General features: G+C 35.4%; 1 protein-coding gene across 10 annotated transcripts in view; it reads left to right on the top strand.

Annotated features, from left to right (window-relative positions):
- Positions 1–15,079, top strand: part of WDFY3 (WD repeat and FYVE domain containing 3) — a 295,582-nt gene that overhangs the window by 233,643 nt on the left and 46,860 nt on the right. For 9 of the 10 annotated variants that reach the window (XM_055384561.2, XM_055384570.2, XM_055384567.2 and 6 more), the window contains 4 exons: positions 6,056–6,106; positions 8,374–8,542; positions 11,423–11,586; positions 14,432–14,580. In XM_055384561.2, the coding sequence (XP_055240536.1) occupies positions 6,056–6,106; positions 8,374–8,542; positions 11,423–11,586; positions 14,432–14,580 (533 nt within the window). The remainder of the gene's footprint in view (positions 1–6,055; positions 6,107–8,373; positions 8,543–11,422; positions 11,587–14,431; positions 14,581–15,079) is intronic. The other variant, XM_055384568.2, reaches the window with a different exon arrangement.

Here is a 15,079-nt window from a genome sequence, read left to right as displayed (position 1 = left end):
GAATAGTGTCTGGTCCAGAATAAGCACTGTATATTAGAACACATGAATCTTCTAAGTAGCTCTGATCATATAAGGTGAGGCAGCTTGAATTGTTCCAATGCCTGTTGTTTTTCTCTGACAAACACCCTGGCTCCATTTATCTTGTACTGATTGGTTTAACCCCAGTCCTGATGCTAATATAGAGCTTAGCATCAACTTAAGTGTCTATCAGCAGAGTAATAGATAAAGAAAATATGCTGTGTATACATAATGGAATAGTATTCAGCCTTAAAAAAATAAGGAAAGCCTGTCATTTGTAACAATGTATAAGAACCTGGAGGACATTATGTTACATGAAATAAACAAGGTACAGAAGGACAAATACTACATGATCCATCTCACTTATATGGGGCATCTAAAACAATCAAACTCAGAAACAGAGTAGAATGAAGGTTTCCAGAGGCCGAGAGATGAGAATAGGGAGATGTTGGTCAAAGGGTACAGTCAGATAAACAGGAGGAATACATTTTTTGAGATCTATTACATTCCATAGTGACTACAATTGATAATAATCTATTGTACATTTCAAAATTGCTAAGAGTACATTTCAAACGTTCTTGGCACAAAAATTGTTAAGTATTTGAGGCGTTGAATATGTTAATTAGCTTGATTTAATCATTCAAACCATATACATATAGCATTACTTTGTACACTATAAACAATTACAATTTGTCAATTAACAGTAACATTTTTAAAATAATAATATGCGTAGGTCTTAGCTCCTGCTGATAGTTATTAAGATTTTGGAAGATAGCTTTCTAAAGTCTACTTTTCTCAAAGCTATTCAATTCTGTCAAGAATGCCATACTTGATGCAGCTGTGCCTTAAGGCACTATAATTTCTAATTCTGGAGCACTGTGTAAAAAAGGTAATCCACCCATATTTTTTCAGCCTGTTACTAGCACTTACTTTTATAAGAGCAAAGCAACAATATGATCTTTCAATTCTTAATCTTTTTTCCCTAACAATCTATTAAGAATTTAAGCCATTAGCAATTTGATAAAATAGTTCTTATTGAGTCACCGCTTAAATTGAATCCATTCAAGAATACTAAAATATAAATATGCTCTCCCAAATATATGACCAGCTCACTGTTTAGATTTAACTGAGGCATTTACTTTTGAATTATTTTTACAATAACCATAATATGTTTTATCTATACTCCTTTTCTTCCTTGTAATAATGTCATTTGTTTACAAAAGTGTATTTAAACTTCTATATCAGATAAAAACAAAGTACCCTATTAAGAGTTCACACCTACAACCGTAGTATCATCAGCATTTTACCTAGGCAAAGGAATTCACCAGCCTGTGAAATCTAAACAGACACGCTCATAAATAAGTATGCATCAGATGGAACTTATTTTTTTAACAGGTGGGTTACATATGGGAAAATACTAGACAGTTGAGAAATGTTGGAGATACTTTCACCTGAAAGGAAAAAGCAGTCAGGAAGGAGAGACAGTTACAGAATGTAGAATTCATACTGCGTAGTTCATGCACAAATCAAGGTCAGGATTAATCTGCTATGATGAAATTTTCTGAAATAATTTTTATTTTGGTTTTAGTAGTTCACATCTTTTGTAAATTTGAAATGCCATTAAATGTCAACTTGTATCTTTTGGAATATGCATTCCGGCAGAGTTAAAAACAAATTTTCAAAAAGTGGTAGTATCTATTATCCCACTGAATTCTACCATCAAATCAAAAAAGAGGAGCTAATATTTACAAAGCACAATGAGCTAGATCAAGCTTGTCCAATCCGAGGCCCACAGGTCACATATGGCCCAGGATGGCTTTGAATGCAACCCAACACAAACTCGTAAACTTTCTTAAAACATAATGAGACTTTTGCCAGGCGCGGTGGCTCACACCTATAATCCCAGCACTTCGGGAGGCCGAGGCAGGTGGATCACCTGAGGTCAGGAGTTCGAGACCATCCTGACCAACATGGAGAAACCCTGTCTCTACTAAAAATAGAAAATTAGCCAAGTGTGGTGGCGCATGCCTGTAATCCCAGCTACTCGGGAGGCTGAGACAGAATTGCTTGAACCAGGGAGGTGGAGGTTGCGGTGAGCCGAGATCACGCCATTGCATTCTAGCCTGGGCAACAAGAGCAAAACTCCATCTAAAAAAAAAAATAGAGAGAGATTTTTTTTTTTAAACTCATCGGCTGTTGTTAGTCTTAGTGTATTTTATGTGTGGCCCAAGACAATTTTTCTTCCAATATGGCCTAGGAAGCAAAAAGATTGGACACTCCTGAGCTAGATGCTCTACAGAGCAGTTTGAATGCATTTTGTTTCAGTCTCATAACAGCCCTCTGAAGTACAGTTAATATTGTTATCCCAGTTTTACAGATGAGAAACTGAAACCTAGAGTAGTTAAGGAACCCCTTCTAGGCTGCAGCTGCTAAGTAGTGTGGTAAGGTAGGAGTATATTTCAACAGTCCCCTAGTTGAATCACTTTGAAAAAGAAAAGATTCTAATGTTTGCCCATTTTGTGACATTATCCATTGATAGTGAATGTATTCCGTATTAGGTTTTATCTCTCTAGTGCTAACAAAGTGCCTAATACTTAGTGAATATTGAGTGAATGAACTGCCAGCACTCTTGTCTTCCCTAAGTTATAGACTTTTTTCCTTTGCTTTCTCTTTAGCGTTCTATAGAATTTTCCTAAATCTAAAACTTTTCCACTAAAATGGCCTCGAATTCAATTTTATGGGCCCTGTAGTTTATGCAGTTTAAGGAGAGGGCTCTCTAAGAAAAAGAGTAAAAATTATGAATATAAAATTAGTAGGGCTTTGTTTCCAGGGTTTTGAAAGGGTCTCAATGGAAGTGAAGGCCACTAAAGTTTAAACTACCTTAACTTCATAGTAAATCCACCTCTGCCCTGATCTATATTAAAAAATATTGCCTCCCAGAGTTAGAGATCAATCAGTTCTTTCCTTTAAACTTCCATGAATTTATTGCCCTCCTTGCATGCATGTTTAATATAGTCAGTACTTTTTGTGATAGAATAGGTTTGTGCCAACCTAAAGTTGCTTTTGAAGCCTCTTGATATTTAAAAGAGACTTTACCTGGTGCAAGGGCAAATGATTTGATCTTTTGCCTTATTGATTAAAATAATTATTATTTCTCAGTAACATTTCCTTTTTTTGTCCTGTCCCTTAAGCTGAAGAATACAGTGGTGATTCAAAAGTTAATTTGTTTTAAAGTCTTTGATTTGTTAGAAATAAATCAGGTGATTTTTTTTTTTTACTCATTAAAGTTTTATTTCTTAACCTTTGATAATGTTACATGCTGTATAACAAATAGCTTACCTAGTCTAAGTTTTGAATTTTATTTATTGATTTTAAATTGGATGTTTGTGTATAGAATATGGAACATATTCAGACTTTAAAGCGTTGATAGTTTATCAACTATAATTATTGTAATAAAAATAGTAATAATTATTAATATCTTGAGAAAAATTAAGTACATATGGAAAATTCTGTATTCTCATATAAAAATGATTTGTACTCTTCACACAGTAACCTTCCTTGGGGAGTAATTTTCATAATTAAAACAAATGAATTATACTATAATTCTGTATTTTAAACAAATATTATAGATAGTGTAAGATTTAAGCCTGGGATATGCTGAAAATTCAAAATCTGGTTGTTCCTCTGAATCCTAAGGGACGAAAATAATGTATATTTTGCCATTTTTAAAAAAAGTATATTTAAATATTAACTAGGCTTTAATTCTGTAATTCCCTTATTTTTAAAGAATAATAATCTCAAACACATTTACTATTCTTTGCAAAGTTCATTACAGTGAAGAGTTTGTCTGCCTATTAATTTGGGGTTACTCGGGCAGGAAGCTAGTCAACTTTTAGGTTCCTTTTCTAACTAGGAGAGTTTCTTGTGGCTGCCTCAGTATATATTTTTATATAATGTATAAATGTCACAAGACTCACAGAAACTAAGCAGCTCATTTAGGAAATTTCATTGCCAGCATTATAGAAAAACTTGAAGTAAAAGGACTATAACATTATTTGCTAGAAATTCTGACTTTGAAAAATACAGGTTTCTATGTAAAGAATTATAGTAATAATTTAATGCTTTTTTAAATAAAAGGAAGCCAAAATAACACTAAAATTATTGGTATAACATATTTACTATTGAGTGCTGGGCCTTTTAGTAAAATAAGAACCAGTTAATCAATCAGTGAGCAAATATGTATTAAATCAACACTGTATCATATGGTGCCAGGAAAAATATAAGGGTATACTTAGTAGACCCTGCCTACATCCTGGCTGGAGTATATATAGTGAATGTCACAGTTAGGTGTGACATTAGTAATTGGTCTGTTTTGTTGTACTTATTTGTTGCATATCTATCCAACAGTCTATCTTATTTTTTTATTCATTTGTTTTAAGACAAGTTATCGCTCTGTTGCCCAGGCTGGAGTGCAGTGGTGATCTTGGCTCACTGCAGCCTGGACCTCCTGGCCTCAAGTAATCCTCTCGCTTCAGCCTTTCAAGCAGCTGGAATTACAGGCATGCACCACTACGCCAGGCTGTTTTTGGATTTTTTGGTAGAGATGGGGGGTTTGCTATGTTGCCCAGGCTGGTCTTGAATTCCTGAGCTCAAGCAATCCACCCACCTCGGCCTACCAAAGTGCTGAGATTATAGGTGTGAACCACCGCTCCTGGTCCTATCTTGTTTTTGTTTGTTTGTTTTGTTTTGTTTTATGAATTTCAGAGCGGATTGAAGAATCCGTTTTCTTCACTTTCATATGCATATTATGAGCTCAGTATTTGTTTACAATTCTTTTCTTCCTGAAGGAAATTTTATATACATTGAAATATACAAATCTTAAGTGTACCGTTCAGTGATTTTTTTTTCTTTCTTTTTTTAATGTTGGATTTCCTGATCTGTTTTTGCCATTAAAATACTTTTATTTTATTATGGTCTAGTCAGTGAGTTTTAACAAATATATACATTATACTTTTATCATCTAAATCCCTACCAAGATAAAGAACATTGATTAGATGTTAAATATTATTTTTCAATATAAGATATACCTTTACAAGTTTGCTTTTAAAAAGAAAGAATCACTAAAACCATGTGAAGTATTTGTAAGTATGCCTAGTGGGCCATGGTTTTGCCTTGGTAAGCAAACATTTGTGAAAACATTTTGCCTGCTCATGTTTACTATAGGGAAAGGTACCAGAAGTCATCACCAGATATAAACCATGAACAGGAAGGAAATTCGGAAGTGGTTTTTGGTTGCATTATTGTCTGTAGCTACCTGTGTGCTTACATGAAGCCACATGCTACAGCTCAACAGAATTGCCTTCTTATTAACCAGGATTTTATTCTGAAAATAAAATATAAAGCCATTACCTAATTCTTTTAAAAGTACTCTAGAAAAGCTTCTGATCTGGGGGCTGATGATCCAGTCTACCCTCTGCTTTCACCCTTTCTGGGATGGTAAAGGTAGTGAAGGAAGTAGGTCCTTATGCTTTTAAGGGAGGATTCTTAAAGTGAATGATGTCTGTGGTATGGAGTATTGTAAATGATAGCTTAAATCAGCCATTTGCCCCTGTTACAACACAGATTTAGGGATAACCCCAGGGAAAGGAAGATGGAAGATACTAGCTAGCATTAGGTTCTATTATCCTGATTTCAGGGGTTTTTTTTGTTTTAAACAGTGTAAAGAGTTGCCTGTAAATCATCCAAGTCAATGGCAGCCTGTGCTGAAGTTTTGCCTGTGTGATTTGTAAGAGTTTGTCCTGTTCAGTAGCACTGAGACGTTTGCCGTATTTAAGCTTTACTTAAAACTGCTTTTGATCTGTGAGACAGTAACCACAAGATGCTTAGTGATTATTTAAGCTGCTTAGGCTATCATGTTAATTTTGTTTGAGTAACTACATCTTTCATATTTCATACAATCCTCAAGAAAAATTTTATTTTTGTGTTCCTCTTTATGTTTTTTTTTCTGATATGTCTATAATTAATACCCTGTTTTCAGTCTGAGATCCCAAGTAAACAGCCTGAGACACCTGATGATATTCCTCAAAAGGTAAAACACAAATTACAGTAAAAGAATGTAAACTACTTGTAGTTTTGTTTTTTGTTTTCTGGTTTTTTTTTTTAAGTGCATGGTAGACTAGACTAACTTAAAAGATTGGCTTTCAATTTGTTCTTCCTATAAGTTCCTTAGAGTTGAACAGTTGGTTTCATTCAGGCTGAGAGATGTTGTTCTACTGTTGCTCAGCTTTTTCTAATTATCTCTTTTTAGGATTTATATGCCACTCACTAACAGATTGAGCTTTCACTGCTCTCACTATAAAAACATCTTCTGCTTCACACATAAACTAACAAATAATGAGGCATGTTAGTAATGGGCAGCCTGGCATCTTCAACTTTTCAGTGACTCATTTAATTCTTCTAAATACTAAAGTGTATATTTTGAGAATGCAACAGTGTCTCCTCTTTTAAAATTATTTTTTTCAATCAGAACGAATGGAAACAAAGAGTGTGTGATCACTTTTTAAAATACAAATTTATTTTAATTAGTAGAAAAGTTAATTATCGTTTTTGTATTCCAGAAAGATGAAAGTACATAATTTAATAAAAAATGTAGTTTTTTAGAACACAGAAATGTACATCAAAATATTTAGAAAAAAATTCTTTTAGGTCAATTTTAAATCTGTACATGAAATCAGTAATCAAGTAGATGCTGTCCCTCATCTATTAATTCATTGTCTTGCCCATCACTAACTATGCTTTTATCTTTTTAAATATTAGCAATTTTGAGTTGAAAATACCTCACACAAAAGAATGTTTATGGTACAAAATCTACGACCTTCCTTTCATTTTCAAAAATAGTGCAGTGTTCTTGTTTGTTTACCCATCAGTTCCTCCAAATTGTAATATTGTACATCATTTTAATACTTTGCTATGTCAAGTAATATTTTCAGTCTCCATTTGCTGTATATCATTCCTCAGTTCACTGGCAACTCTCTTTATTTCCTTGCTCTGTACCTGAAGTTAAAGAAGGTTAATGTGGCTTGACTTAGTTATCTTTTTATCTAAAATTTGGTTCAGTATCTCATTCTACATGTCTCACCCAAAGGACACTTGTTTTCCACTTTAGTTGGAAATCACTTAAAAAAAATGTTGCTTGAAAAGGGCATTGTTGTAAATGATGCATATTGATTATTTGAGTTTGAAGAGTAGACAGGTAGTAAAATTTTTAAAATTATATATTCTTGTTTATAGGAAAGTAAAGTCATATTTAGAAGGGGAAGGTTTTAGAGCATGTTTCAGATTTCATCTTTTTAAAATTATTAATCCATAGTCTGGGTCTAATTCCGATCCGAGGAACCTATATACATACAAACTTTTCCCTCTGTCTGATATTTTATAGGATATTTTAGATATTAGTTTCTCATCTTCTGTGATTTTAAGGGGAAAACAATTTAAGTCAGTTGGAGAACCTGTTTTGAGAATAAAGGCTAATCAGGAAAAGAAATGTTCATGTATCATGTTTTAAAACATCAAATCCTTATGTTTCTAGGTAATTAATTTCTTCTTCAAAATGGACTGCTGTATGTTCATTAAGAATGAGTATATCAAATGCTCATTTAGTTGAGTTAGTTATGGATCATATTCCTTTACACAACAGACAATGAGAATGAGCAAATTGGAGATAGCAGCTTGCAGTGGCAAGCTAACCAGAGTGTCACCTGGCATAAAACTTCTTGATTCGTTTTTGGGTCAGGACTCTCAGAAGGATCTGAAGAAGGTTTTGGCCATTCTCAGTGAAACCTGGGAATACTGGAAAGAATAGGCCAGTTGAGTCTCTACCTCCAAGTATTTGAACTACACACTCACACCGATTATTCTGAGTGTGTGGACCTTTAGGCCTGACCTAATTACTTCACTTGGGGTGGAAGTGAAGTTCCAGGCTCCTCACAGACTAGACAGGCTGTTTGCAGCTTGATGCTCCTCAACAGTGATCATTCTCTTTACCGGATGGGGAGGTTTTCTCATACACCAAAGAAGACACACTGCACTAACACAGAAACATTTTTTGGCTAGAGATTATTTCAGGAAGAACAAAGCTGCTAATATTGTTGTTTTATGTATGTCTTTTAAAAAATCAATAGAATTTTAAAATAGAGAAACTTAACCCAAAAGTGTGGATTTACTGTATATACATACAGTCTATGAAAAGCCCCTTTAAAAAGGTAACACACCTTGACACCATACCTTCCCTCAAGAATATTATGTTTTAATTCTTGGTGATAGTTATCGGAGTCATTTTGTTTTGTCATTTCTTAGAAACCTGCTCGATATAGAAGAGCCGTAAGTTATGACAGTAAAGAGTACTACATGCGACTGGCCTCTGGCAATCCCGCCATTGTCCAAGACGCCATTGTGGAGAGTTCAGAAGGCGAAGCTGCTCAGCAAGAACCAGAGCATGGGGAAGACACTATTGCTAAAGTCAAAGGTCAGCCTGCCTTTTTGATTTTGATTAAAAGTGGTTTTGGAACATTCTTGTATTTGAATTCATACAAAAATTTGAGCAACTATAAATAGTAGGGCCAACTTTAAAAATATCCATACACATTTTACCATCTCACCCTTCTTAAAGATTGATTTCTTTGTCAGAACTAAAAAGACTTGCTCTTGTTTATTGCCTACAAATGAATGTCACGTGCCCATTGGCTTAATGGTTTTTTAATTGTATTTCTCAGAATTCTCAGTGGCACTCGATATTTAGTTTTTTTAATACACATATGTATTTTTTCATGACACAGCATCAGGAGGTATTGAGAACATGTGCCTTGGCACTTGATATTTTAAGGGCTTAATAACTAAATAAATATTTATGAAATTAAAATAACTACTAAACCTGTCATTAGTGCATATTAGCCAATAGTAAGGAATAATGGTCTTTCTTCCTATGAGTTGAGAGAGATTATCCCAAATCTAAACTTTAGGAGCTGAGTAGATGATGAATTGGACTACAATGTCCATAGACTTTCGGATTCTGTACTTTTACATGTGGTGCCCTGAGCCTGAAATGGTTTCTTCTTTTCTACAGCTTCTCCATTATCCCTGCCTTAACACATCCTACTCAGTCTTAAACTCACTGGTCATATATAAAATCATCCTTCTCTAAAGTCTTCTCCAACTCCTCTGTTCACTGATAGTACTTCGCTCATGTCTGTTATAGCAGTTTCAGTGATTTTTCACTGCTGTATGTTTCCACTTTCTAATTTATGAGTTTTTCTCAAAGACAGATTTTTTTTTCTCACTTTATAAATTTTGACACATGACTAGCACAGAATGAGGATTCAATCAGTTCAACTGAGTAAGTAAATCAATCCATTGTTTTAATCTTTGTAAGCCTCTGATTCACCACAAATTCAAAAGTCTTTGCATAGTCTATAAAGCCCTAAAGTGTAAATTAAGATTTTAAGTAAAAGTTAGTTTTAAAATTAAAAACTAATAAATTAAAAATAAGTTTTAATGAGTTAATAAATTAAAAATGAGTTTCAGATTGTTTTAAAAACTGATAGTATATGACTGTGTCAACAAAAAACACTATTGAGATTGTGATCAGTTTCTCCTGTTGTTATGACATACCTGTTCTCTCATGTGATGACTGTGACTTACTAAACATTTTATAATTGATCCAACATTTTCATGAAATCACTGAAACTGTTCGTAGTTGAACAGAGATTAAAGCCTTCTAATTTTGTTGACATTGCACCAGCATAGTTATTGAATTGGGTCCAAAGCTGTTGCTGGATACAAGCCAAGGTATAATTCACAGAGTTTGATAGATTATTTGTGTTTAGGTCATTGGCTTTTAACTTCTCTGGCCTGATTTTCCTAATCTCTAATTGAGCTAAAAGCACAAATATGCAGGGTATTATGCTAGACATAGAAATGGAGGTTTTGATTCATTAAGCTAAAAATAAAGCAGCTGTAAGCTTTCCACCCCTTGTGGATGTTCTCTGCAGGATTTGATCTCTCTTGCTTACTTATTACACTTGTTCAAATATGAAAACAAGGCTCTTCTCAAGGCAAAGCAGAACCTCTGATAAGTAATATTCAAAGGATAAGACTCAGGCTGACTTGTGCTTTTCCAAAGTGCTTAGAGCAACTGTAACAGGCAGGTATAGTGTTACTTTGGATGGCACAAACAATATTAATTTAAACAAAATGTGTGATTTGGCATGCATTTTAAGTACTTCTCATACTTTGGGTCCTCACTGGTTACTGTCAACTGATTTTAATTTATCCTACTGTGATTATTAAAAAGTTGTCAAAATGTAGGTAGTAAAATGTTTCCTTAATCTGCAAATTACATTATATGTCCCTGTATTATAAAGAATTCTGTTCTTTCTGACCTGGTATTTTGATCAAATTAATTCATGTATGAAAAGCCATACTGCCACTTGTGAAATGAGGCATGAAATAGTCTTCAAGAGCCCTCCAAGTAGGTGGGATATCTTGTAATCATGTTTATTTTTTACTTTTTTTGAGACAGAGTCTTGCTGTGTCACCCAGGCTGGAGTGCAGTGGCGTGATCTCAGCTCACTGCAACCTGTGCCTCCCAGGTTCAAGCGATTCTCCACCTCAGCCTCCTGAGTAGCTGGGACTACAGGCATGCACCACCACACCCAGCTAATTTTTGTATTTTTAGTAGAGACGGGGTTTTGCCATGTTGCCCAGGCTAGTCTCAAACTCCTGACCTCAGGTGATCTGCTCCCCTTGGCCTCCCAAAGTGCTGGGATTATAGGTGTGAGCTACTGCACCCGGTCGTAATCATGTTTATAATTTGCTGTCTTTATTTTTGTGACAATAATTGATTATTTATTCATGGTGTCCCCTTAATGACACCTACCTAAGCTATACCATTCTTACTATTATAGCTTTCTGTTATCATCATTACCTGACACTATTGAGAATTTATTATGTGTTAAGCATAATGCTAAGCACTTTACATGAATTACCTAATTTAGTCCTCCAACAATCCTCTAAGATAGTGTACTTGTACCATGTTTGTTGTTGTTGTTGTTGTTGTTGTTGTTGTTGTTGTTGTTGTTGTTGTTTTAAGACAGAGTCTTGCTATGTTGCCCACACATGGCTCTTGTCCCAGTTTTATAGATAAGAAACTAAGGTTCAGAAAGTTGAGTAATTTTCCAAGGTCATTAACTCCAGAGGACTATGTTCTTAACCACTGAATGTGCTACCTCCCTATACCTTCCAGAATTGTCTCAAATTGGAAATCTATAGAGGGAACTACATGAGACTAAACTGCTTCCCCACAAGGTCCTTACAATGCCACATGGCCCTTTTGGTTATTATACTGTAGGTTTGGTCAAGCCTCCTCTAAAACGCTCCCGATCTGCACCTGATGGAGGAGATGAGGAGAACCAGGAGCAGCTACAAGACCAGATTGCTGAGGGCAGCTCCATAGAAGAGGAGGAGAAAACAGATAATGCTACCTTACTGCGCCTGTTAGAGGAAGGAGAAAAGGTATTGTGCTTCTGAAAAGTAAGGATTGTAAATACTTCAGTAACATATTATTAAGACAAGATGAGTTGATAGGGTAGCTGTGGAAAGTAAATGCATTAGCCTCAGTAATAAAATACAGCTTTAAGCAGCCTTTTGGGTTCAGTACTCTACTTTTCTCATCTGTAAGGGTTTTCTCATACCCTGAAACATTAAACAGCGTAAGATTTCATCAGATACAATGTTAACAACTGGCATCTAATTCTCTTTCTTCCTCTATACCACAGATCTTGCCATAATTCTCTGTTTCAAATCCATGTAGACAGCCTATTCAGTAATCTGGCCTTGTATTTTTTTCTACATCTCCATAATTCCAGTAATAACCTACAAGCGGCTTCAGCCAATCTGGACTGTCACCTCCAGCCTTGGATTATTTAGCCCCTGCTCTCCTTCACTCACAGAAGACATCACCTTCCTATTTCTTGCTCAACTTCCAATACCCTGCTGACCTCTCTGTCTCATTCCACTGACTCTGTCTTGTAGCCTGAGCCCCTGCAGCCTGGTACACCTTGGAGTTCATTACACCCACCATGTTGTGTTTTTTTTTCCACTCTGCACTTTACTCATTGTGGCTGTCCATGTTGCATTGCTATAAAGGAATACTTGAGGCTGGATAATTTATAAAGAGACAGGTTTGTTTGGCTCAATGCTTCTACAAGCTGTACAAGCATGGCACCAGCATCTGCTCGGCTTCTGATGAGGTCTTAGAAAGCTTTAACTCATGGCAAAAGATGAAGGGGGAATAGGCTTGTCACATAGTGAGAAAAGGAGCTCTTGTGTGAACTGATAGAGTAAGGACTCATTACCGCCAGGACAACACCAAGCCATTCATGAAGGGCCCACCCACATGACCCAGACACCTCCCATAAGGCCGCACCTCCAACAATGGGGATCACATTTCAACATGAGATGTGGAGGGGACACATATGCAAACCGTGTCACTCATATTGTTTTTTTCTGCCAAAATGCCCCCTTCCTTTTACTTGCATAACCTTTATCCTAATAAATCCTGTGTGTTATAATCCCATTTATCTGGATGTTTGTAATATTCAAACATAGGAAGCTTTCTTTGACTCTTTTGCTACTCTGGCTTGGTTGGATACCCTTCCTCTATACTTTCATGATGCCTTATATATATCACTCTGTATTATCATGTCATAATTACTTGTTCCAGTATCTTTCTCTCTCGTCCTAGATGTCGAGCTCCTTATAGGCAAACTGTGTCTTATCCCTATCTCATTGCCTTACACAGGTCCAGTTGCATAATAGACAACCAGTAAACCTTTGAATGAATGATTGGTTTAATAAACAAGGGAATGAACGACTTGAATGTGTCATGAATATCACCTTTTTAAAGGATGTTCTTTTGCCTATTATATTAGATCTTGGTATAACCTTTGAGTTCTTACCCTCTAAGAAGTAGTCACTAGAAATTTGAGTATAATCAAAACAGTTCCGTTCAAATGTATGCCCTAATTAATATTGAATGACAATACGTTAGAAAAGATCATGTAACTATAAAAGTACACCAGGTATGAAGGAAGCACAAGAGAGGCTTCTAGGAACTGGGGAGCATTCTGTTTCTTGGTCTGGATGCTGGTCACACAAAATTTTTAGCATTTGAAAATTCATCCAGCCATACACTTAGGAAATAAACATTTTGTGTGTGTGTATATATGTATGTGTTTATATATAATATATGTATGTATGTATGTATGTATATATATGCATAAAATATACTGCAATAGAGAAACTTTTAAAGTACATCAGGATTCATCAAATGTAGCAATGAAAATTGACTTATATTTAGATATTTTAGAAAACCTATTACAGTGCTTTCATTTTTAAAACTTTTAATCTCATGAGTACAGTTTTTGCTCTGGTTGCTTTAATAGTGCAGGAAGTGTATTCAAACTGACATGTGTTTGACTCTGATTTAATTGCTGATTTTTGTCTTGACTCATGTTGAACTAAGTTGAAGCAAGAAAGAGTTTTTACAAAGAATTAGATACTGCCCTTTGGGAGAAAACAATGCTTACTTTGAGAGATTTAGCAACGCTCCTTCCTATGAGGAAAATACAACTTCTGCCAAGCTTGGCTTTTTGCAGTAGTACAATAATCTCCAGGGAGCAGAATCCAGGTGGGGAATGAATAGAAACAAATTCTGCAGTTCCATTTCCAGGGGGTATGATGGAAAAAGAAGGTAAACTGTGTGGAACAGAAAGCAACCAATAATTCCTAACCTGATTATGTACATTATCTCACTTATTTCTCACAACAAGCCAATTAGAAATTTACAAATAAAGACATGGAGTCTCAGAGAAATTAAGAAACTTGACCCAGTCTACAAAGTGGCAGAACTGGAAATTTACCCTGAGTTAGCAGGCCCTGCAATTTTCACTCTGTATCATCTTGCCTCACATAGAACACAATCCTATTCTAATCTCCTTACATGTATGCCTCAATTCCCTTTCCTGCCAAGTTTGCTGTGTCTGTCTCCCTTCATGAGAGCAGGAGCCTTATCTAATGTTCTTGACTTTTAGAAGCTAGCGCATGTTTCCCTGGCCTACATAAAGTACACCCGGAATATTGAGAGAGAGGGGATTGGCAGATGAGTGGATGGGTATGAGTGAATTGTTTAAGTTTTACTCTAGTCAGATGTAAATCAGACTGTAATCTAAGCTTAATCTTCTCAATATGCTTAAACTCTGATTTAATATGCTTAGCTCTAGGGATGCTGTAGTAGTCTAACAAAAATTGATCTTTACAAAAAGCCTATATTAATGAATGTTTGTGGGCTTCTTTATAGATCCAACACATGTACCGCTGTGCTCGAGTCCAGGGCCTAGATACCAGTGAGGGGCTCCTTCTTTTTGGTAAAGAGCATTTTTATGTGATTGATGGATTTACCATGACAGCAACCAGGGAAATAAGAGATATTGAAACCTTACCTCCAAAGTAAGTAAATGAATGAAGAGACACAATGTATGGCTATCTTTAGAAGACAGAAAATGTATTTGCATGGTTTTCTTTTTTAATCAAAAAATTGTGTTCTAGGTAATATTATCTCTCGGTTTGTGTGCATTCATCATTACATATTCACAAAGATGATATTCAGTTATTTTAAGGTAATAATGAAAATGTTTGGCTTGTTTATCAAGATGAAAGCTAAATAACATTTATTTCTGTGCATTCTGAGTTATTTATATTATCTATATATTTACAAATTTATTCTGAATTTATAAATTGTCCTTTTAAAAAATATAGCAGATATACAATTGTAGAGAAAATACTCTTTTTTTTTTTTTTTTTTTTTTTTGAGACAGTGTCTCACTCTGTTGCCCCGGCTGGAGTGCAGTGAGTGGTGCAGTGGCGCAATCTCGGCTCACTGCAAGCTCCGCCTCCCGGGTTCATGCCATTCTTCTGCCTCAGCCTCCCGAGTAGCTGGGACTACAGG

The sequence above is a fragment of the Gorilla gorilla genome, chromosome 3 (assembly GCF_029281585.2).
Source record: "Gorilla gorilla gorilla isolate KB3781 chromosome 3, NHGRI_mGorGor1-v2.1_pri, whole genome shotgun sequence".
Classification (NCBI taxonomy): domain Eukaryota; kingdom Metazoa; phylum Chordata; class Mammalia; order Primates; family Hominidae; genus Gorilla; species Gorilla gorilla.
Note: the sequence above shows the minus strand (reverse complement) of the source record. Positions and strands in the feature narration are given on the sequence as shown.